We start from the raw sequence: 22,673 nt of genomic DNA, 5'->3' as shown, positions 1-22,673 counted from the left end.
TTCTAACCAGAAGATAGAGTATTCGAATTATTCCAAAATTGACTAAAATGCCCCTTAACGGGCCGGGATCGATTTGACCACCGAAAGCTCCAAATTTACAGATTTTGATTTAAGGCTTACGTTTATCATGCGAAAATGTACATCTTTTATAAAAACAACTTTACCCAAAAGATGGTGTCGGGTTTAAATAAGTTAGAGTTCATTATTTATATTTACGATATATACATACATACATACATATATATATATACATAGATAAACACGAAAACCTTGAAACGAGATCAACATAAAAGTGTCGATTTTTATAAGTTTATTAGAAACTATTTTTAATATTTATTACGATTTTTAGTTAATTAAAACGTATTTATTAAACATTGTATAAATATATATTTATACTTATATATACATATATATATATAGATAAAATTAGTTTAACGAGTCGAGCCGAGAAAACAGGTTATAATGATGTTCGGTTTACGAAAAAGTTTATTTAAATTTAATATAAATTTCTATAAGTTTTATAAACTTTAAAATACTTAAAAAAAATAGTCGGATAGCTCGAAACCATAACAAACGAACTCCGATTAAGGCAAATATGACAAACTGAAATTTTTTCTTACTTTTTCAGACACTCATCACGACTTGACTCAAATTTTCGGGACGAAAATTCTTTAACATGGGAATGATATGACAATCGTCAATTTCAGGTTAACTCCGTTAACTCAACTCCGTCAATTCAAACTTAAGATCATTGAATCTATAACGCACACCTCACTACATTTAAACTAGGGTTTAAATGACGCTTGACAACTACTACATGTGTAGTCTTTCGGGAATTGCACCGAAACGCAAACGAGTTGACGCAAACAATTGGTGAATAAACGAAAAACGTCAAAACAATAATTATGTGATAATTATGTGTTAGACTTATGTGTTATGTGATAACATTGTATAAACGTTAACTCAATGTGCTAGAACTAGTTATTTAGGCTAGAAAAGTAACATTTGGAAGTTGAAGGACTAAAGTGTAATATGTTATTATAAATAATAACATAAACCTAAAACCCTAACACTCTTTCTCTCCTCCCAAAACCAATCGGCCCTTCCTCTCATCCTTTTGGCATCCGTCGACCTTCATACACACACATACAATCAAGATTGTTCAAGTTTGATCGAAGATTAAGGTGCTAGGAAGGTATAAACGACAATCCTATGCATCCTTTATACTTAATTTCGATTTTTAATGGGTTAATTACAAACCCTAGATTCCGAAAATCTCCATATAATGTGTTCATATGATTCGTTTGATTTGATGATGTATTGATGATGATTTGATAACTAGAATTGATATTATTACATGTTAATTGTTGTGTCTTTGATTTTGAGATCAAATAAAACCCTAACCATGTATGTATGGTGTAATTGATATGCATGGATAGTGGTTATGGTGTCTAGAATGTTATATGAATGAATTGTGGTTTATAGATGGTTAATATGTTGAGTTTTGTTGCAAACAGTTTCTGGACAGATTGTGTTGTTGATGTTCAATTGACTGTATCTGGGTGTAAATGTGAAAATTGGTTGAGATTATTGATACTACAGTAAACTAGGTTGAGTCTAGTTTCTAAAGAATATAAATTTGCAATTTTTATACGTGTAAAATATAACCTTTATGATTTTACAAAAACGTTGTGCAAAGCTGAGTTGTTAGATCTGCTGTTAGGTTGTTTTGTAAATGTTATATCTCATGAACCACGAGACCAATTGGGTTGGTTCCACTTCTGGAAGTTGAATTGTTGAGTTAGGAACCTAACCCAATTGGTCTTGCATTTGTTGGATTTTTCGTTTAACGGGAATTTCAAATAACATTCTGTTGTGCATGAATTTGACTGTTATGAGTTTGCTGTAATATTTTGATCATTGTGAGAAACCTATGTGGAATAAAAATAAAATAAAATATGTTCTGGAAACCTAATACATGTATGCTTTTGTGATGATTTTTGGTAAATTAATTGAGATGCTATGATCGGTGGAATAGTACAATCTTTCAAGTAGAATTTCTGTCTCGGTGAAACTAGCTGCTGAATTTTGTAAAAATGCATGAAACATGATAATTGCTAGTTAATTGTTATGTTTTGACCAAATTGCCCCTGCGGGGAATACTTGCTATATAATTGTGGTGTTTTGACCAAATTGCCCCTGCGGGGAATAGTTGCTAGTGATGTACATTATTAATACATGACGCGTAAATTATTGTTCACACATGTATCGTATCACAAATGTACTTGTTAAGTCACACACGATTCACAAACAAACACGAAACGTATCTTGTGCTTAGGAATTATGTGCCAGGTCTAGAGACTCGATATTAGTTCCGATACTTAGAAAATCTCCTTGTTGTTTTAGAACGCTAGAGAGAGTATTCTGTGACGCGCATCACTTGGTGATTTATTTTGGGAATTCTTCGCAAACAGTGAATTTCACTTACCTCTTTAAACTGTTTTAAACGCTTTTCACTTGAGGGAGATAACATACTCCGAAAACGCATTTAAGATTTTGTTAGTAAATTATATATCACTTGTAAAGGCTAAGTGGCAAACGAAACAATTGAAGTCCTACACATCGAACCGGTTAATATTTGGATAATAGCGAGTCACTGTTGAGTAGTACTACTGGGTTTGACAAACCCCACCCAACGCTAAACTCGACTGGAGGTCGAGCGGGTGTAATTTTGGCTAACACGTACCATGGTCTGGATGACCTGGTGACAAGGCACTTGATAAACAATCAGCTTCGGTGTCGAACACTTAGTAATACTTGTTGTATAGGCTAGCTACCTATCGATATATAATTGATTTAACACTATCTGGTAACGCAAAACGTTGAACGCAAACGCTAAACGCTTTATTTTATATAAACTTGTGAACTCACCAACCTCGTGTTGACACTTTTAGTATGTTATTCTCAGGTAGCTGAGGCGGGCGCGCGGTATAGGATCATGCATGGTTTTTGAACATTCTGATATGCAAACATGTTTTTAACTATTATTACTTGGGTTTTTAAGTCGTCCTGCGTGACGCAACTTTTGTCTTTTGGTTTTTACGCTTCCGCATTTATTTTCATTTAAACGTTTTTATGGTTTGATTATAACTAATGATTCCGATCCTGTTAGTTCACACCCTCTGACGGTAAAACTCCGTTAGTGGATTTTGAGGGTGTGACAGCAAATAAGATATCCCTGCATTCGTCTCATTGAACTCCACTATTTATACCTGTTTTCGCTACTGGAAATCACCTTCACCATCGCCGAAAAACCAAACAGTCAGCTGGAGATACGAACCGTCAGCCGGAATACGAACCCTTTCTTGTTTTGCTCATAACTTGGTCATACGAGCTCGAAATCAAGCAAATAATATATCCACGCGACCGCGTCACTGAGAGCTACCGCCCCGAACCAGCGCCGCCGTCTGTTGCCACCGGAACTATTGCCAGTGATGCAAACAGTGGCCGGATTTTCTGTCGAAAATTAAAGGGGGGGGGGGTAGCGATCGGTTGATGGAGAGGGAGAGCACGGCTCGGTTTTTCCGGTCGCCGGAAAAACGAGGGAAAGGGTTTGGTGGTGTCGGGTTGAGGGGGTGGCTGAGATGGTGGTGATGCAGTGCGAGGTGGTGGCCGGAGGTGTTTGGCGCCGCCGGATTCTCGCCGGAGCTATTCCAGTCGCCGGAATACGGCTCAAGGTGGTGGCGGCTGTGGTTTAATATAAAGATAGGGTTAGGGTTGATTTTTCCTATATATGTATATATACATATTTACATAAAGGCCCCTCAAAGTTCAAGCAAAGTTTAAAATGAGTTCAAAGGTTCTTAAAACTAATAATAACTTTACGAAAATCAGTTTGGACCCGTTATGTTTTTCTTAACGACCCTAAAATGTGACAAACATCGTTTTATTTATGATCGAGGTCTAAAATATTATTATATAATAATTTAAATAAAGTTCTAAAAATGTTGTGTCGGTTTTACAAAGTAAAAGTTCATAACACGAAAACACTCGAGGCCCGAATTTGACGAATGTCACACATGGAAAGCTTTCGCCTTATCTTTCGGCAACTTCAAAAATCTATATACGTCAATCAAATCCCGAACACTAAGCGCGTAAGCCGAATGCACTTTACACCATTGAGAAATAATACTCCATACCGTTTAAACTAACCCACAATATATAAATACATGTTCAACTGATTCGTCCTCCATGCCACAGATCTGACACATTGTGGATCCAACCGGAATATTGCGTCCACAATGTTAATTTACAATTTATTTATATACAATTTTGGGAGATGCTTGTCTTTGAGGGTTGTACAACCTGCATCAAGTGTTGTACATTTGAAAGTTTAGATGTTCAACCACATGTCATCCACTTACTTTGATTTTTTATTTTTTTTAACACAGTTATTCACTATACACACACACCCACACACACTAAAGTTATAAACTAAAGGATGTGGTTGGTGTGGTGGTAAGGTTATTATTGTTAAATAATCCACTTGGGTTCAATTCTTGAAGTGGTTGTTTGTTAGATTATTTTGTATCTTTTTAATTTGTAACATAATTTTTAAATAAAAACACGTTAGTTTTAATCAAATTTATGTTATTGCTTCTGAACTATAGACTAGTTAAACTAGAGTCTATAAGCTTTAATAAAATTTATTATTTTGTTTTCCTTTAATAAAATTTATTATTTTTTCAAATAAGGATTGTTGTACTTATTGTTTTATCAATGTCTTTCATCAACATGAACCATCGTGCATGGTTCAACGTTTTTACATCTACTTTTTATTTGTTTTCCTTAATAATGGTTCACAAAATATGGTGATGGTGGCAACTCCATGTTTTCGAGTGAAGTGAATTTGTAAATAAACGATTTTACACTCCCTCTTCCCCAATTCCCGCACAACATAGGGGTGTAGATACTAGTTTTGCATAAAAGGAAGCATATAAAGGCAGAACATCGAACATTTTAATTTAAGTATACACGCATGACGCATCAATGAAAATGAATCATGTTGCAAAATCATTAAATTTTTAGAGTGGGTATATTAAAAATACAGATTTTAACTTGCTACACAAAATTGCAAAAAAAAATGATCTTACATATCAATTGAGCCGTTTACTTAAACCATAACTCAAATTGACAACACAAAGTATTACAATAAGCTTACAACAATGCTTTTATACATCCTTAAAGAGTACACTTGGAACAAACACCATCACAAGAGTGAGAACCTTAACAATTATGATATTTAAAACGATTATGACATTTAAAAACATTCGCGATAACTTCAAAGATTAATTTAAACAGGCACCATGCTGCTGGATATACGCTTCAAGCTAGGACACGCAGTCCGTAATTTTCCCACGCTCACTGGACTTATCTGTTCAAGTTCCACAGAAAATAATAATAAGCATTTCTTGACAAAACAAAATGGTCTAAAAACTGAAACATTTTTAACACATGACTTACTTTCTGACAAAAACGAACATCCAGCGTCTCGAGCATGCTACAATTTGATATGGCAGACTCAACTGCTGCCTCACTAATATTGCAAGACTAATTGAAAAGGTAAAAAGATTCAGAAACGATATAAATAAATTTTGGAAGATAAACGTCACACTTTGTGATGTAGTAACACATACCTGCAGGAAGAGGCTGGTTAATCGTGGACAGTCAAGCTTCAAGATTTCCGATGAGCTGCAATTGCTGTAGTAGCAAAAACAGATATATACAAATTTTAAACTATTTCATCGTTATAAAAGCAAATATAATACCACAAAGTCGCACCTTAGATTGAGAAAGCACAGATTATAACATGCCACGTCCACTTCTTTCAGGTATGCAGATAGCGACATGTTTAATGACGATAAATTAGAAAATTGAGTGATTGAAGAGATGAGTACTTTCTTGATATTTGGGCACACGACACAGTTGAGATTTTGTAAAAAAGGCTGATACACGTGATCAACAGTAAAACTCCAATTTAGGTCATGCATATTCACACACCCATTTAAACTGACATGAGTTAACTGAGTACAGCAAGCAAGTAGCTCTTCTATGGAAGTCTGGCACAAGCTCCCATATGATAAGTCCAATTCGCGAAGTTTTGGGAGGGCCTCGTCTTTGTAAAGTGGTTTAAGTGATGAGTCGGTGAGATACTTGCATGCTTGCCATTTCAAAACTTCAATAGATGGATAAAAATGTAAGCCAAAAGAGAAGGATTATAAAGAATTAATGTAATAATATAATATATAAAACTAACCTTTAACTGCCAACAAGAATCAAATATGGGTTGCAAGTTGGTTAAAAATGTGTAAGAAAGATCAAGTGACGTCAAATTATGAAGTCGGCAAAGAGATTTGAGTCCATCAGAACCGACAGATGTGCACGACATCAGAATAAGTGATTCAATAAGAGGGCACGAGGCGGTAGTTGTAGATAAGCAGTCATCCTTCAGCTGGCTGCAATGGTGGAACACAAAGCATTAGCATCTTAATAAAGAACTTAAAGTGACTGAAAGGTAAATTCACATGACTGCAAAATGAAGCATCTAAAGATGTTAACAGTGGGCAGTTTATAGATGCTTCTGATAGAACACCGCAGCCTTTGAGTTCAAGCAACGCCATAGCTGGTGCTTCGATCTTGAGTGTATTAAGTTTTGGACATATTCCCAAATTAAGAGATCGAAGGCCCTAGCTGTAACATCCTACTTTCGGTTATATTAATAAAATAAATTTCGTATTTTATAGTGTGTCGTTTATCGGTTTAAATAAATAAACTAATAGAAGGTGGCTTGGACTTTAGAAGATGAAATAAGAAAATGGAATGGGCCTTAGGTCCATGGGCTTCAGGGAGTATAAATACCCCTTAAACCCTAAACCTTTCCATTTTTATCTATCACTACACCATAGCCTACACCTTGAAAAACACACACAACCCGAACCAAGATACGAAGGCGAAAACCCGAGCTTGTTGGTGCTGGAACGTCGTGACAAGCCAAACAAACATCAAGATTTTACCATGTTCGTAGTTCGACTCGTTTAAGGTACGTTTATAATTAGAAATCGTTCGTTTAGGTTCGGTTTTGTTTGGAAAACCATAGTTCTGTTTTAGTATGTTAACAACGAATCCATCACAACAAATCCTACTGGAATCCGTTAACATTTGATAGGTTAATTGATAACCTAAAAGAACCCGTAATATGAATGTGTAAATCGCACCCCTTAAACATAAATGTTTGGCTGATTTGATGGATAGGATTTGTAGGCTCTTGGATTCCGAGTTCATTGATACCTAAATCATGATGTTTCGTTAAGAAACGAAGGTTTAATTGCAGATCTAAGATATCTTGACTGTGGGTGTTCTTGGCGATTTTGACTTTGACCCATGAGTTAAAGTTGTATAAGACTGATGCCATTCGTTATCTTCAGATAACAAATTAGTTCACCCATGTTGAGATAACGAATTAGTTAACCAATTCGCCATGGCAAGGTAACGAATCAGTTCCCCAGTTCGTTGTGATCAGATAACGAATTAAGCGATTCGTTACTCACCCAATTCGTTACGTTAAGATAACGAATCAGGTCAAGCCAAGACAACGAATTAGCTAACGAACTAAAATAATGAATTAATTTGACGAATCAGATAACGAACCAGGTGATTCGTTACTCACCAATTCGCTAAGTCAAGGTAACGAATCGAGCTATGTTCAGATAGCGAATGAGGCAGTGTTCAGATAACGAATTAGGCTTAATTCGTTATGGAGAATTAGTTAACGAATTGGATAATAATTTAAAATCCTAATGGAAAATGTGTTAAGACAGTTAATGGAAATAAAATTTTTCCAAACTGACCTGGAAGCTCGACCCCAGCCAGGGGCTCTACCCCTTGGACCCTGCTAGGGGCCGTCGCCCCTAGAACCCCGCTGCCAGGGGCGCTGCCCCCGGACTCCCGTTCGTTTTAGGTTATAATTGAAATAGAAACACGATATAGATAGCGATAGTTAATTAATACATGTAATTGTTATACAATTAGCCGTGCACATCTTAAGAAAGGAAAAACAATAATTCTAGCCTTATTTCCTTGTCATGTTTTCGAGGCTGTGTGCATACTCTATGCGATAGTTAATACACTTACCTTAAATGGTAAGTGTATGCCATGTATGATTTATATGTTAATTATGTATATCTTGAATGTAAACGAAAGCTTGTCAGTACGTGAACGATCTTCAGATATTGCACGTATTGACAAGGGAGGTATGTATGTAATAGATGAATGTGTATGATAGATACATGTACAACATATGAATATGTGTGAATGAGTAAAGAATGTATATGTATGTTACGAGTATGTAAAGACAGAATGTACGAAGATGAATAAGTAAGGAATCATACCCTAATAATATCTGAGATAGAGAAGAAAGGGATCAGACCCTAATAATATCTGAGATAGAGAAGTAAAGAGGGATCAGACCCTAATAATATCTGAGATAGATAAATGAAAGAGGGATCATACCCTAATAATATCTGAGGTAGGAAAGGAAGGGATCAGACCCTAATAATATCTGAGATAAAATGGACCGCAATTATATAGTATGAAAGTAATAAAGTATGAATGTATGTATGAAATTATGTAATGGAAGTAAATTAGTAAGTAATTATTATGTATCTTTGGAAGCATAATTGAAGGTAAGTATATGTATTGTATGATGTATGATTAACTAGAACTCACTCAGCGTAACTGACTTTTAGTATGCACGCATGTGAGTAGAATGAGACAACTGTCTTGAGCGGGGACACATGGCAGAAGAATAAGAGTCTGGCAACTGAAGACTAATGATGTTTTTATATAATGTTTTAAATTTGAAAGACAAGAATGTTTTAAGACAAGTTATGGTTTACTATTGTAATGTTATGAAGGTTTTATATTTCGCGTAAAGTTTTAATTAACTATGATATTTAGAACTGTGTTTATGAGTAAATCCAACGTCCAAATGTGGGGCATCGATAACGGGGCCTTACACTAGCAGAATAATACTAGATTTTAAACATATTCTAAGTTACAACTTAAAATTGTGCAATAAACGAGTCACTTACTGAACTACATATTGCTCTTTTAAGATGATCACATCCATCCAAAAACACTTGCTCAAGATAAGGGCTATTTAGTTCAAGAGAAGTAATACCACGACAACCAGCAAGTGAAAGACTAATTAAGGATGTGCTAAAGAATGCGACAGCTGTCAAGCTCTGAGCCAATGTGAACAGCACAATCAAATACTCTAAAATTAATGGACTTAATGTTCACATAAAGTGTGCATACAATATATATACCTCACAGTTATCAAGAATCAATGATTTGAGCATGGGACATCCACTGCCATCACTGGAAACTTCACATATAGAATTTGTCAAAGATTCATAGTCTCTGAGGTCAGCTTCTTGAAGAGAATGGCATTTCAAATCTAAAGAAGTTAAACTTTCCTATTTTTGCAAAACCAGTTTCTGAAAAAAAAAGAAGAACAAAAAACAAGAATTCAAGGATGTGACATTCGTCAATTTTGGGTTCTATTTGTATTTGTTTGTGTATTCGTTTATCACGTAAACCGACCCGGTTTATATCCCGAACATTCCAAATATATAAAATATTGGATTTTATGTTACTAAATCATTCCCACTTGTTCAATTTGAAAAACCCTTTTTACGGATTCGAAAACGGCTTTAAAACGAGCAAATTACATCAAAAACGAACTTCCGGACGCGAAACGAGCCACTAGACGAGCTGGGCCAGCCAAGTGTGTTTTTAGCTATTAAGACTTGTATATTTCTTTAAAAATAGTTTACAAACTAATTTAAATTATTTTCTTAAGTACTTGGAATTGTTGGATCCAACTTGATCTCATAACATAGTTTGGACCGACAAAACCGAACACTCGCTTAACGTGCGTTGTTAGTTCTAAAACCATAGAACTACATGGTTGGTTAAGTCTTATTAAGTTTATTGAGTTATCTCATAACATTCTCTATTTTGGAAAGTTGACTTTGGTTTTGACCAATTATCAACACCCGAACCAACAACCCCGAAACACTCGTTAAGACCCGTTTTAGTATCTTTATCCCAAAGGAACTTGCATTTTTGCATTTCTCCCACCTTATTACTTAACATAGGTCAAGTAAATATTAAGGTTAGATACTTTAACTCGGTTTCGAGCAAACTACATTTTCAAAGGGCTATTATTATAAATTCGTAAATAGTTACATTTTAAACCTTGAACTTTAATTGTTTACTTTTCGCAACAATTATTTTATTTAAAGATCTTCAAGAAAACCTTTCTAAATCCAAGACTTCTTTCCTTTTGGGCATTATTTGATAAACTCGTCGTTCCGGCAAATCTCCAAATTATCATCTTTCAAGTTTATTACTTGAACGTGAGTACTTTCATACCCCATTTTCTATCTTTCGTTTTGGGGTGACATTTCATACTTATTCAACTAAATTCTTTATACATGAATCTTAAACCCACAAACGTGATTGTATACTTTACTTAAATAATTGCTCGATTTGGTGTTCTATGCTTACATGCTTATGTGTTTATTGTTTTTGGATGGTGGAACTATAAATCCTAGACCATTTGGCAACCCCTCATGGCAAGGTGTCGTTAACGTAATGCAATTAACGATAACTATAAAATCCTAGACTATTTGGCATCCCCTTATAGCTAGGTGTCGCTAACGTAAAACTATTAGCGATATCTATTTTATCCAAGTTGTTGCTTTTATCTATTGTTTCGTATACAAGTTTTGTGGCTTTTTATTACTATATACTTATATGCTCAAACTTATGAATTGTTCACCAACCTTTGTGTTGACAAACTTTATTTTATAAAATGTTACAGGTTTGACTTTTGTTTACTCGATGACTTGACGAAGAACGTTACCAAGACTATTAGGATATTAGTAAAACGAACAATATAATTGTTTACTTGTATCCAATTTGTTTGTATGAACGAGATGTGTTGTTTATTGATTTTATGAAATAAAATGAGTTGATTAAATATTGTCACTTTGAATGTGTTTGTGTGTGTTTTTGATGGTGTAAGCTATGGTGTAGAGATGGATAAAAATATAAAGGATTAGGGTTTAAGGGGGTATTTATACTCCCTTAAGTCCATGGATCCAAGGCACATCTTTTCCTTTTTGTTCCATATTTATTTTCATTTAATTAGCCTACTTAACCCATCTTATTATTTTATTAATGTTCTACTAATTCTAGTAAACTTTTCCATCATTCACGAGTAATACATTAAATATTATTCTTGAAAATTTCGGGATGTTACATTTTGTTTTATGGGTTTAGTATAGTATTGTAGCCCCTCCATCGCCACATCATCTTTTTTATTTCTTTTTATTTAAATTAAATAAACAAAAGTCAATTAATTAAATAAATAAAAATTCATTAAATAAATAAATACATTAAAATAAAATAAAAAAGATATAAAAAAAACATAAAAAAATACCAAACAAAATCCTTTCACACCCAACCTACCAAATATTTCCTTCATCATCTCCTACAAAATCCAACTAAACTCATCTCCATTTATCCAAACCCACATCTCAACGGTTAAAATAATATTATTTACAAATACCATCGCCGACAAGATCTAGTCCCGCACCCCCCCCCTAATCTCCCCTCTTATCGGGGGGGGTGGGGGGTGGGGATGTTCCTCCTGAATATCACCCAAAATTGTAGGGATTTACCGCCCATTACACATAGCCTGAGTTAAGGAAAAATAATTTATAAATGATAAATGTAAAAAAATATAATTTAATTAAAAATAAAAGAGAAAATGTAATGAGTTTTAGTAATTTTGAATTTATATGAAACAATCTGATAAATAAAATGATGTTTATTTTGGAGACTTATACAGCTTTATACATAAAGAATAGGACTATTTACGAATCCAACAAAAAGCGTAACGACATTAATTTAATTTATTTGGTCACCAAGTATAGAGAATGTGATATTATTAGAATTAGTCATCTTTTATGGTAAAATAACTCAACTTTTATAACATGTTATAGATGACATAAAATTAGCATCCTCATTTACAATACACACCTAATTTTATGAATAAGAAATTAGTGTTTAATCATTTATTTAAAAAAGAACAAGTGGTAAGCCTTTATTTTCATTTTTGAAACCGAGAAAAGTCCATGGATATAAGTAAGTTTTGGGTAAAATAGTATAATGAGATTATACGTATATGGCTAAATTTTGTTGAGAACACTCAAAGCTTTCGTTTTTAACAAATATAGAAGATTTGATAATGAGGCCTTTCTATGTTATGAGCATCTTTGAGATTTGAGAATACTTGGAGCTTTCGTTTTATACCAAAATATAGAAGATGTGATAAAGAGGCATTTCTATGCTATTAGCATATGGTAACAATTATCTACATTTGTATTACTAATTTTAATGGTGATAATTGTGGGATAAATAATTACATTCATGATGTATGTTGTATAATCCACGTCCATGACCATGTGGATCTTTTTATGAACGATGCCTAGAAGAATATATTAATATGGTTATAAATTAGAACTTTTTATCAGGCGTGATATGAACAACCTTTTGAAGAAAAATAATGGAATTAACAACATAGAACATGCGTACTTATCGACATAGAACATTTGCTACCGTGAGCTGAATCCAAAAACAACCTATGTACGGGTCGTACCCACTTAAAACTGCATGGGTCGTACAGTCCCAAATTTGCACATGTTTGTCAATTTATTTTACCTAATCCAGGCCTAAAATAATCCATGTGTTGCCCACGCACCACTTGTGGTGCACTAGCCGTGCATGTTTCATAAAAGTCTAATACAACCCTATTTAAGTATCGTGAGGGCTGGAAACAAGAGGTCTTCGACATGAGCTTATGTGGGATGACTTTCTGAACAAAGATAGGTGGATTTAGGCACGTCTAAACTCCTTGATTCCACTCCAATCCATGTTTCCATCAGCATTGAAGATCTCATGACGAGTATGCGTGGCCAATTCCCTTGTGATCACCTCCAGGTGAATAGTTCATGTGAGTTAAGCATTAGATGATTTTGCCTAGTTTTTGGACTGAATTCTTGATTAACCCTTTAAGTTATACAAATTCACTTTCTGTTTGGTTTATTTAGACAATTTACCTTTGTATTAAATACTGGTATAATATCATTTGTTTTTTGGGTTTCCTTACCACACGAGTAATTTGGTATTGTACTTTGTTTTTTTAATTATGAATAAGTATTTTATGAATGAACGAGTCTTAAAAGTTTGTTCTACAACTATCACATGAATCAAACGTGTTAGCAAAATCATGTCTATGTGATTTCTAACTAGTGATAATTGAATCTTATATTGATCTTATGAGCTTGAAACCTGGAGCAGTCACAATTTGTTTTAGTATAACTAAACATCGACAATTAATTGAATCAAGCTATTTTAAATTGAGTTAGGATTAAGAAAATGAGGTGTTTAGGTAGGTATGGCTTCTTTTGCCTTCACGATGGATATATTATTGAAGATGCAATGTGTTTGTGTGCATCCTCAAAATAAGATTAGGTATTAGCATGAATAAAATACCACGAACACCATAAGGTAAATTATCATAAAGACATATAAAGTATTGAGCTAAGGGGATTTCTCCGGGGTATCCACTATTTAAACAAAATATTATAAGATGGCTATTATAAAATTCTCATGTGTTTTCAGACCTTTTTGTTAAGCATTTGCACACGTGGAATTAAACAAGTAACGTCGTTTGTAATTGTTTACTCATGTTTAAACTCTAAATAAATTAACAAGTTATATAGCGTTATTTAATATTCTCAGTTTCTCACTCTAACTAATAGGAGCTACACTTTTATTACTTTAGCCACTCATGTGTTTCATTTATTATTGCAACATTATCATAATAACATAATAATCAAATTACAATTTATATAAAATAAAACTCATAAATAATAAAGACTATATATAAGGGGTAAGCCTTGGAGCAACGATAAAATTGTTGTCATGTGAACTGAAAGCCATTGATTCAAGTTGTGGAATAATCTTATAGACAGTATAGAATCGTAAGGTAAGGAAGCGTAATCAAGCCCAAGTTAGCTCAACACCATGCCCTCTCCTCGCACGTGCACAGTCTAAGGCACCATGTTTTCTCCTTTTTATTTTGATGTAATAAGATATATGCACTAACTAGATTAAACACGCGTACATAAATTCATCATATAAGCAAATAATAACGATGTAAGATGAATAATTTCAAAACCTACTAATCATCTATATAGAGTTTAGCCTAAAGTTGTTTACCTTTAGTTAACATTGAAATTATAACCACTTATGTTCATACATTTAAAAAAACACAAACAACAAATGCTTACACTTATAAGTCATGAGCTTTTTTCTAAATCTAACTCAAACCGTCAAGAAATAACGCATCATGTCGTCTCTCTGTAAAATTTAAATGGTTTCAACGTAAAACACAACACATGCATTGTAGAATGCAGAAGCAAACACGGGTTCACATTTGTTAAATGTACAACAGCACATGAGATGGAATCATAAGGTTTTTAAAAACTCACGAAACTAAACCCTTCAAACAAACAAAATCACAAATCATTTGGATCCTTTTCACTATTCCTTCTCTTCATTCTTACCCTAATATGCATGTTTATTAATGGTCCGTGAATTCTTCAAATGAATTATTGGTTAAATTAATCACATATGGATATATTCTTCTTTCAATCTAGAAAAAACCTTCATCTAAAACCAACACCTGTAAACACTCATTAAAAAACACAATAATACGGTAAGATAAACTTGTTTGACTGTTTAGTTCAATGATCCAACTAACATGGTTAATAGTATAAAACCTAAAAACATGATGGTGACAAATGTTATGTTGGAGGAGGTGTCACGTGACTTGCACCGTCTCTACTCTAATGGGTTTGAAGTTTCAACTTTAACTTAGGGTGTGTTTGGGATTCCTTATTTTCCTCTTCTTATAACTTATGGTGGTTAAATAAGTCCTTTTTATGTTAACAAAGTGTTTGGGAACACATAAGGCCTTTTCCATTTCTCCTTATCAATAAAGCCAAAATAAGAGTTTTTAATAAGTTGGAGTTTGCTAACTTATCTTCTTTTAGGATTAGAATACCCATTACACCCTTTCAAGTTCCATTCCCCGTTACTAAATTATGTCCATTTTAGTTATTTTAATCAATAAGTTAAACCAAACGCTTTTAAAAAAAATAACTTATTATCTTAAGTTAATTCAAGACCTTTTTAACTTTTTACTTTAAATCTTCTTCATCTTCATCCCCTTTTGTGTCTTCAACAATCACCAGCTCAATTCAATCCAATCCAATCCAATTCAATCAATCAATTAAATAAAAATAATGTCGATCCGATACAAATTCAGAAGCTCGGTGAAGTTCGATTCAATCGAAATCTCGGATGGTAAACCCTACATCACCGTGGGAGACCTCAGATCTAAAATTCTTCTCCGCCAGAATCAGAATAATAATAACCACAAGGATTTCCATCTCGTCTTCTTCGATCATCTCACCGCTCAAGGTTACTTTTTATTATTATAATTCTCTTTACATTCATTCTATTCTATTCTATTCAATTCAATTCAATTGGATTTGTTTACTGATTATTATTATAATGATCAGAGTTCAATGACGACGACTTTAAGATCCCTAGCGGCTCCAGTGTCATTATTAAGAGAGTTCCAGCTGAATCTCTCCCTCAACCTATGTAAGTCTTGCTCGATTTTCATTCTAAATGCTTTGCATCAATGTTTTATAAACAGTTTTTTAACTCGTACCGGATTTGGTTAAAAAATGCTACAGCTCCAACTCAAAGACTACATTGATAAACAAATTTACACAAAATTGACTCAAATAGGAAGTTTCTACTTTCTATTATATCAAATTAATCAATTACACAACATTAAAGAACCAACCTTGGATTTGCAGGATCCGAAATTGGTTTATTAACGAATCGTCATTTACTCGTTTCAATTCTATCCGCTAGGTTACAAGTCATATTTTAAAAATACGGGTCCCAAAAAAAAAATAAAAAATTTCTTGGGCTTATAACCGGTATTCAAAAAAAAAACCCAGCTGTTCAATGTATTTGCAAACCGCCCAAAAATACCGGGCTCTAAATACGGGCTGCTTTACAAAAAGCTGGTATAACCGGTTCAACCGGCAAGTACGTACTGGTTTTTAAAGCATTGATTAGCAGTGTTTTGTACAGTGTTTATAATTAGTTACATACACATTATAGACTGCATTGCGATTAACGTTATTTTACGGGGGGTTTTCACTATAAATGAAATGTTACAAGTAGTTTATGGTATCAAGATGTGTGGGATAGGTTATTTAAGGAAGAAATAGATGGATGGTGTAGGTAAGCAGGTTGCGTATTAATTTATCGTGTTCTTAAACCGTTACATCCTCGTTTCCTATTGATACAAGTAAAGTCCACTTGTTATGTTATATAGAGCATACAGGTTTATGAGTTAGTGTGATTATACGAAGGTGTTCTTTTAGTTGAGTTGTTTACTTGTGTACCAGGTTAAGACCTCATAAGCTTGAAGCAAGTGAGCTTAGCGAGGATGCTCCAAAAGGTAAATGATATTTCAAAGCTACTAATCATTATATTTCTGATACATGGTTCGACAGTTCTAACTATAGAATACGATGTTTGCAGTTGCAGCTATGGATAACAATAAACCAGAAGAAATAGTTACAGAAAAGAACCTTGCAACTGAAGACCGTGAACACATAAAATTGGAAAAGTAAATTTTGGGCCTTATGATCTTATTAATAACTAATTTCTCCAGGCTGTCTAGTTTCTAACCTTTTTTTTGTTTCTTTTTCAAATGTTGACTTGACATATAGAGTGGCTAACGCGAAGGGTGTCGATTTGCAAAAGGTTGACTTGCCATCAGAACTAAGATGTCCTATTTGTGTCACATATTTTAAGGAGGCTGTTATGATACCTTGTTGTCAGCATTGCTTTTGTAAAAAATGTAAGTCGACTCTCTTTCTATATATATTTTCTCTCTCACACACACATATACATACATATTTGACATTTGTTTTTGTGTGTGCACAGGCATCTGTGAAGTGCTTCCACAAACTGCTAGGTGCCCTAAATGTTCATCTACCAAGTACAGGGTTGAGCATTTGCTACCAAATTTATCACTAAGGCATGCCATTGAGCATTTTCTTGAATCTCAGATTCTTGCCTCCGCTCCAGAAGCTAATTTGCAGAAATACGTCCCAGGTGAGACGATTTGATATATAATGTTCAAATTCAAACTAGATTGCATAATGATTTTATTTCCTTTTCTTTGACCTGTTAACTTTTTCAGATGGAGAATCTGGTATTCAAGGGAAAGAGGTTTCCACCGTCACTAAAAGGAAACTGGATATGATTTATTCAATGGACAAAGGATCAAATCAGAATATGGCAGATTCTGTTTATGAATCCCTAGATAGGAAAAACGTTTTCTTGGAGGGTACAAGGTTCAATGATGGTAAATCATGTGCAATTGATCTTCTGAACCCTAGTCCTTCAGGTAAAGTGACCAATACTAATGGAGGTAGAGATAATGATTTGACTCGTTCTGTGGATTCTCAAGGTGAAAACCAGCCTGTTATGCCTCAAGTTGGCATGCCTGATGAAGGTATTTTTCATTCGCCAATCCTCATATGCTTGTAATTTCAAAACAATGACTTATCAGCGTACTTTTGTTTTCGGAAATTTAAATGTTCTACTAGTCCGGTGACATGATTTGGTGTTTTGGCTAAACATCGCACTTATGAATTTTCTAACATTTGAATTTCCGATACCAAATGTACGCTAATAATATATTGTAGTTTGGTCTGGTGATCGTTTTTACAATAAGCAACCAACATGATTTTAGTTCTCCTTCTAAGTTTCAACAAGTAACCTACATGACTCAGAAATTTATTAATTTTCTCTTCACTTTTGTGCTACCTCTTATCAACATTAAAATATCTTTGGTTGCTTTTCTCATCCAGCCGACTCCACAAGCAGGAAAAAGGGACCGTGGGTTAATTCTGCAGGTACTACCTCTAGTGTATCTACTGTTTTTTAGATCTTAAACCTATTTTTAAACTTCTAAAACTTTCAGGTGGAGATAGAAATTATGCGGTGGACAATCGAAACAAAAGGGTATTTTTTTATATTATTAGCAAGTGGAGACATTCTTTAAAGCAACTCTATTATCTGATATGAACCTTTATTTTTGGTTGAGATCAGGTGGTGCGTACCTGTTACATGTGTGGATCTCCCGGCCATTTTATGAGAGATTGCCCTATGGCTACTAATGAACGGCCAATGTTTCATACAGGTAAAACTAATGCTTTCTGATGAATTCTTAAACTTTGTTTAGACCATTTTATGATCAGTTTGTGTGAATTTCAGGAGATCATATGTTTCAAGGAGGCATGCTTGGTTATGCCATGCCTTACTGGAACCCTACTCCTTTCCATCATGTCAATCCTTACATGAATATGTATGGAAACACCGGGATGGTCCCCTTCAATCCCGCTACTATGGTCCCCGCTTCACCTTATGGAGTTCCACCTTATGCCCCTTCTACTTATGGCAACTTACCTGTTCCTAGGTGACCTAATTATATGCATATATGTTTCTTATATGATTATTTTCAGTATTACTAATGTACCTAAACCTTGCAGTGGAGCTACAAGGATGGGGGGCCTGGCACCGAGAGCAGAACAACCCCTTAGACATCCAGATAATTTTGAGCATGAAAACAGTGATAATCGTATAAAATATTCCCTTGAAAAGAGGTATATTGTTTTAACAATATAGTTTTACAAAAGTGTTATTAGGATCTTTTTAGACTAATAAGGGTTCTTTTTGCTAGACAACGGTCATCTGATTATGAAGATAATGACATCCATAAACGCCACGACTACCATGAGCCAGAAAGATCATCCAAACATAAATCTCACAAAGACAGGGGAAAGGCTCTGAGCAACTCAGAAGACAGCCATGATCGGAGACTGCAAAAAAATCATCAAAATGCGCGATCTGGTCACACACGATATGAAAAACGATCTCACGGATCGTATCATAGTCATACAGATAGATCCACTTCTGGAGTAGAAGATGTGCATAGTGGTGACTACGGGTATGATGAGGCGAGGCATAACAAGTATCATGAAGGTTCTAGAGTAGAAGATGTGCATAGTGGCGACTACAGGCATAACAAGTATCATGAAGGTTCTAGAAGGCGTCATAATAGCAGCAGGGAGCAGTCAGACAGTGATTGTAGTTATGGTCGTCATCAAACAAAAGAAGGAAAACATGCTAAAAGGAGACAGATGGATGATGATTACAATCACAAAAGGAGGTAAAGAAGGCAGTAAAACAAACAACAAAACTGGAATGCTTCGATGGTAAATATGTTTTGTATCAACTTGGTTTTGGTAAGTAGTTATATTAAGTTCTATAATCTTATATACAATTATATAAACGGTTAGATGTGTTTTACCAGTATAACTATCTAGGAACAGGAGGCACATTTAGCTTTAATCTTGTTTTGATTTCTTTGTTAGTACAAATAGTGATGTCAGCTGTAAGCTGTTGGACATTAAAGTCATCACTACCTTTTCTTAACCTTATGTTAACTAACGCTTTTATGTCTTCACCAAAAAAAAAAAAAGAAAAAAAAAAGAAAAATCTTTTAATGACAGATCGAAGTTTATTCAAGTAATCTTCATATTCTTGATATGAAGTGTGGATGGGCAAATCTTTCAAAAGCGGGCTTACTTATACTTGCTGGTCAAACGTTATGAAGACTTATTGAAAGACTGATAGAGGTATGTTTTAACTTATAAAGATTTTTAATTTTTAATACTTTCTTTTTTAAACTTGAACCAAGTCACCAACCACATTCTTTAATCCTCAAATTTTGAGTCATTGTTTTATCAAGAAATATTTTTTTTAAAACCAATTTTGAGAACAATTAAACAGGCTTCTTGTATGCTTGTAGAGGGTGCTAAACATGTTGTGTTTGTGTGTGTTGGTGGGTCAAAACTGACGCCGACTCGAATGCAAAAACCATGTAAAAACTTGAACCCTAACACGAACATGTATTTTCGGATTGTCCAAACATGATCCGTTTACACTTGAAAAGAAATTATTTTTAATTTTAAATTCACATACAAAGATACAAATTATAACTTTTAAATTTGGTATAAAATAGCCAATCAGTTTAAGATATGAACACTTTTTTAATAATAAAGCTAAATAGTTTAAATGGGAATATATGAGAATCTGTTAGGTTGATCAGATCAAGATTTCTTTAGCTACAAACCCATGAATTTCGTGTTTTAAGAGTTTGGCAACCCTACCAGTGAGCTACAAAGCGGTCCTGATTTCTCTTTTTTAAATTTGTAAATAATGTGTTTTTTTTTTGTGAATATCAAAATTCAAAACCATGTCTTTTTTTGGGAAGTTAATAGAGTCAGGTTTTTAAATGTTCAATTTTTTATTAAATAGAAGTAAAATTGGATTTTAATAATCAAAACTTGACCTATCGGCCAACAATAGTCTCAACTAAAGAAATAGTTGAGAACAGTCCCAACCTTCGACATATTTTTCTCCAACGAGTTTTTGTTATCTGAGGACTAACTCTATTAGTTTTTTTCTTTTATTTTTGCTGATGTGGCTGCGTATTAAAATAATAAATTTTAAATATTATTCAAATATAATTTTACTTTAAAAAACGTGAACCCCGGAAACCATATTACACCCTCGTTTTCATCGCCTCAATAATCAACCCCCACTACACCCTCTCCTCATCGTTATTGCCTTACACCAGTTCGGCCGTCCCCCCATTGCCAACCTCTGCTGCCCGAGTTCACCATTTCGTAACTGACCCACCATCTACCACCCATCTTCATCACCAACCCGGGATATCTTCACCACCACATCTCCCCCAAAACAATATCTATAAATCACATGTCTAGGATTTGATGATGAGATGAAATCCTAAATCGTTGATGATTAGGCCAACGATTTTCGGAGGTAGTCGTTAGAGAAGATGGAGGTGGTGGTATGTTTTCCGTCGTGATGCTTCTTTGATGTGGTGAGGGTGGTGGTGGTGGGGGATGTCGTGGTAAGGGCGGTGGCACAAATGTGTATATATATATATATATAGAGAGAGAGAGAGAGAGAGGGAGATTTAAGCAGTTTAGGGAGTGGTTGGCTGGTTGCAGGCTGCAGAGGTTCACATGGTGATGGTTGTGGTGTTTTTTGGGGTGGTTGTTCACGTGGTTATGGCGGTTCAGGTGGCTAATGCGTGTTGATTGCCGTTTTTTTGGGTTGGTAAAGAGTGGCCAGAATGGATTTTTTTTGGTGTGTTGGGGGGGGGGGGGGGTGAATACTTGTAGAGATAAATGAGCTTTTGGGTTTAATGAAGTAGATGATGGTGGCCTTTAATAAAAGAATATTTTTATAGCACGTTAGCATCTACGTAGATACAAAATGTTATTTTTAAAAACGTCAGCATTTAAGTAGGTATCCACACCATTATACACCAACAGAGTCCTCATTACAAAAAGTCGTTCGAGAAAAGTATCTTGAAAGTGGGGAATGTCCTTAGCTATCTCATTAGTTGGAACTTGTACTCGGTCAATATGTCAAAGTTATGATTATTATTATAATAATCAAATTTCCCTAAATATAATGAAGATAGTGGTGTTTGGTTTCTAACGTTTAGGATGCCAATAGCGTCGTATGCTCGATCGACAAGACCTATGGACTTCCAATTCAAATAACAAACAATTTTTAAAATGAGGCATATCTAAAGACAAAGGTTTTCGTTATTCACTTATTTGGTTAGGTTGGTTTGAAAAGAAAATAAGAAAAAAGAGGAAAAACTGGGTTGGACCGGTAACTACAATTTCATACGGATGGTTTGCATGTTTCAAAAATAAAAAAGTATTAACTAAATTAAAAAGGTTAAACAAAATGTTCGGTTTATATGTTGGTTCTAACTTCAAAACCTTTTGTTGGATAGTCAAAACCAAACCTTGTATAAATCTTCAACCGAACAAACTGACCGACATGCTTTGATTTTGAAGTTTGATTTCATTTTTTTTTCTCAAATGGCAACTTTCATCAAAACAAAGGCAAAATTAGCAAAACGCTAATCACCAATCAAACAAACTTAAAAGGAGAGAAAATGTTTCTTTATACTCCTTCAGTCCCCTTTGAAAGTATTCATATTTCCTTTTTATTTTGTCACATTACAAATGTTCACTTTCAATCTTTATTAATTAATTTTCAAATTTACCCTTAAAAAATGCAATCATTCAAACTTTATTAAATTTTGTCTTTTTATATTTGTCAAGGGCATTATAGTCATTTGTTAAGAAAAAAAATGTAATCATTCAAACTTTATTAAATTTTGTGTTTTTCAAACTAGGACAGTTATAGAGGAACAAACGGAGTAGTTTAAAAGTTCATGTTTTACTTAATAAATTTTTTAA

General features: G+C 34.1%; 2 protein-coding genes across 2 annotated transcripts; one reads left to right on the top strand and one right to left on the bottom strand.

The window, feature by feature from the left end:
* Positions 1–5,141: 5,141 nt before the first annotated feature.
* Positions 5,142–6,735, bottom strand: LOC143609909 (F-box/LRR-repeat protein 15-like). Its single transcript, XM_077084531.1, has 6 exons — positions 6,585–6,735; positions 6,313–6,511; positions 5,842–6,235; positions 5,697–5,760; positions 5,524–5,610; positions 5,142–5,434 (listed from the first exon to the last, which is right to left on the bottom strand). Exons 1-6 carry the CDS (start codon positions 6,678–6,680, stop codon positions 5,354–5,356), a joined length of 921 nt encoding a protein of 306 aa, XP_076940646.1. The 5' UTR covers positions 6,681–6,735; the 3' UTR covers positions 5,142–5,353.
* Positions 6,736–15,430: 8,695 nt separating this feature from the next.
* Positions 15,431–20,918, top strand: LOC143609908 (uncharacterized). Its single transcript, XM_077084530.1, has 14 exons — positions 15,431–15,681; positions 15,783–15,867; positions 16,692–16,744; positions 16,828–16,915; positions 17,019–17,149; positions 17,236–17,406; positions 17,495–17,809; positions 18,168–18,212; positions 18,281–18,321; positions 18,409–18,499; positions 18,574–18,775; positions 18,849–18,962; positions 19,040–19,341; positions 19,399–20,918. The coding sequence occupies exons 1-14, from the start codon at positions 15,504–15,506 to the stop codon at positions 19,530–19,532; spliced, it is 1,950 nt and encodes a 649-aa protein (XP_076940645.1). The 5' UTR covers positions 15,431–15,503; the 3' UTR covers positions 19,533–20,918.
* Positions 20,919–22,673: the final 1,755 nt, after the last annotated feature.

This window comes from Bidens hawaiensis, unplaced genomic scaffold, assembly GCF_021521415.1.
Source record: "Bidens hawaiensis isolate Kalapana, Puna unplaced genomic scaffold, B.hawaiensis_p1.1 tig00020124_1, whole genome shotgun sequence".
Lineage (NCBI taxonomy): Eukaryota > Viridiplantae > Streptophyta > Magnoliopsida > Asterales > Asteraceae > Bidens > Bidens hawaiensis.
This window is presented reverse-complemented; position numbering and strand designations above follow the sequence as displayed.

Bases quoted from the DNA above. Each gene is read 5' to 3' on its own strand.
- LOC143609909 (XM_077084531.1), bottom strand. From the start codon at position 6,680: ATGGCGTTGCTTGAACTCAAAGGCTGCGGTGTTCTATCAGAAGCATCT. The intron at 6,236-6,312 runs GTTTTATATATT...CATCTATTGAAG, and splicing joins TTGTTGGCAGTTAAAGGTTA to TTTTGAAATGGCAAGCATGC. The intron at 5,611-5,696 runs GTATGTGTTACT...CTTTTCAATTAG, and splicing joins TAACCAGCCTCTTCCTGCAG to TCTTGCAATATTAGTGAGGC.
- LOC143609908 (XM_077084530.1), top strand. From the start codon at position 15,504: ATGTCGATCCGATACAAATTCAGAAGCTCGGTGAAGTTCGATTCAATC. The intron at 15,682-15,782 runs GTTACTTTTTAT...TATAATGATCAG, and splicing joins CGATCATCTCACCGCTCAAG to AGTTCAATGACGACGACTTT. The intron at 17,810-18,167 runs GTATTTTTCATT...TTTCTCATCCAG, and splicing joins AGTTGGCATGCCTGATGAAG to CCGACTCCACAAGCAGGAAA.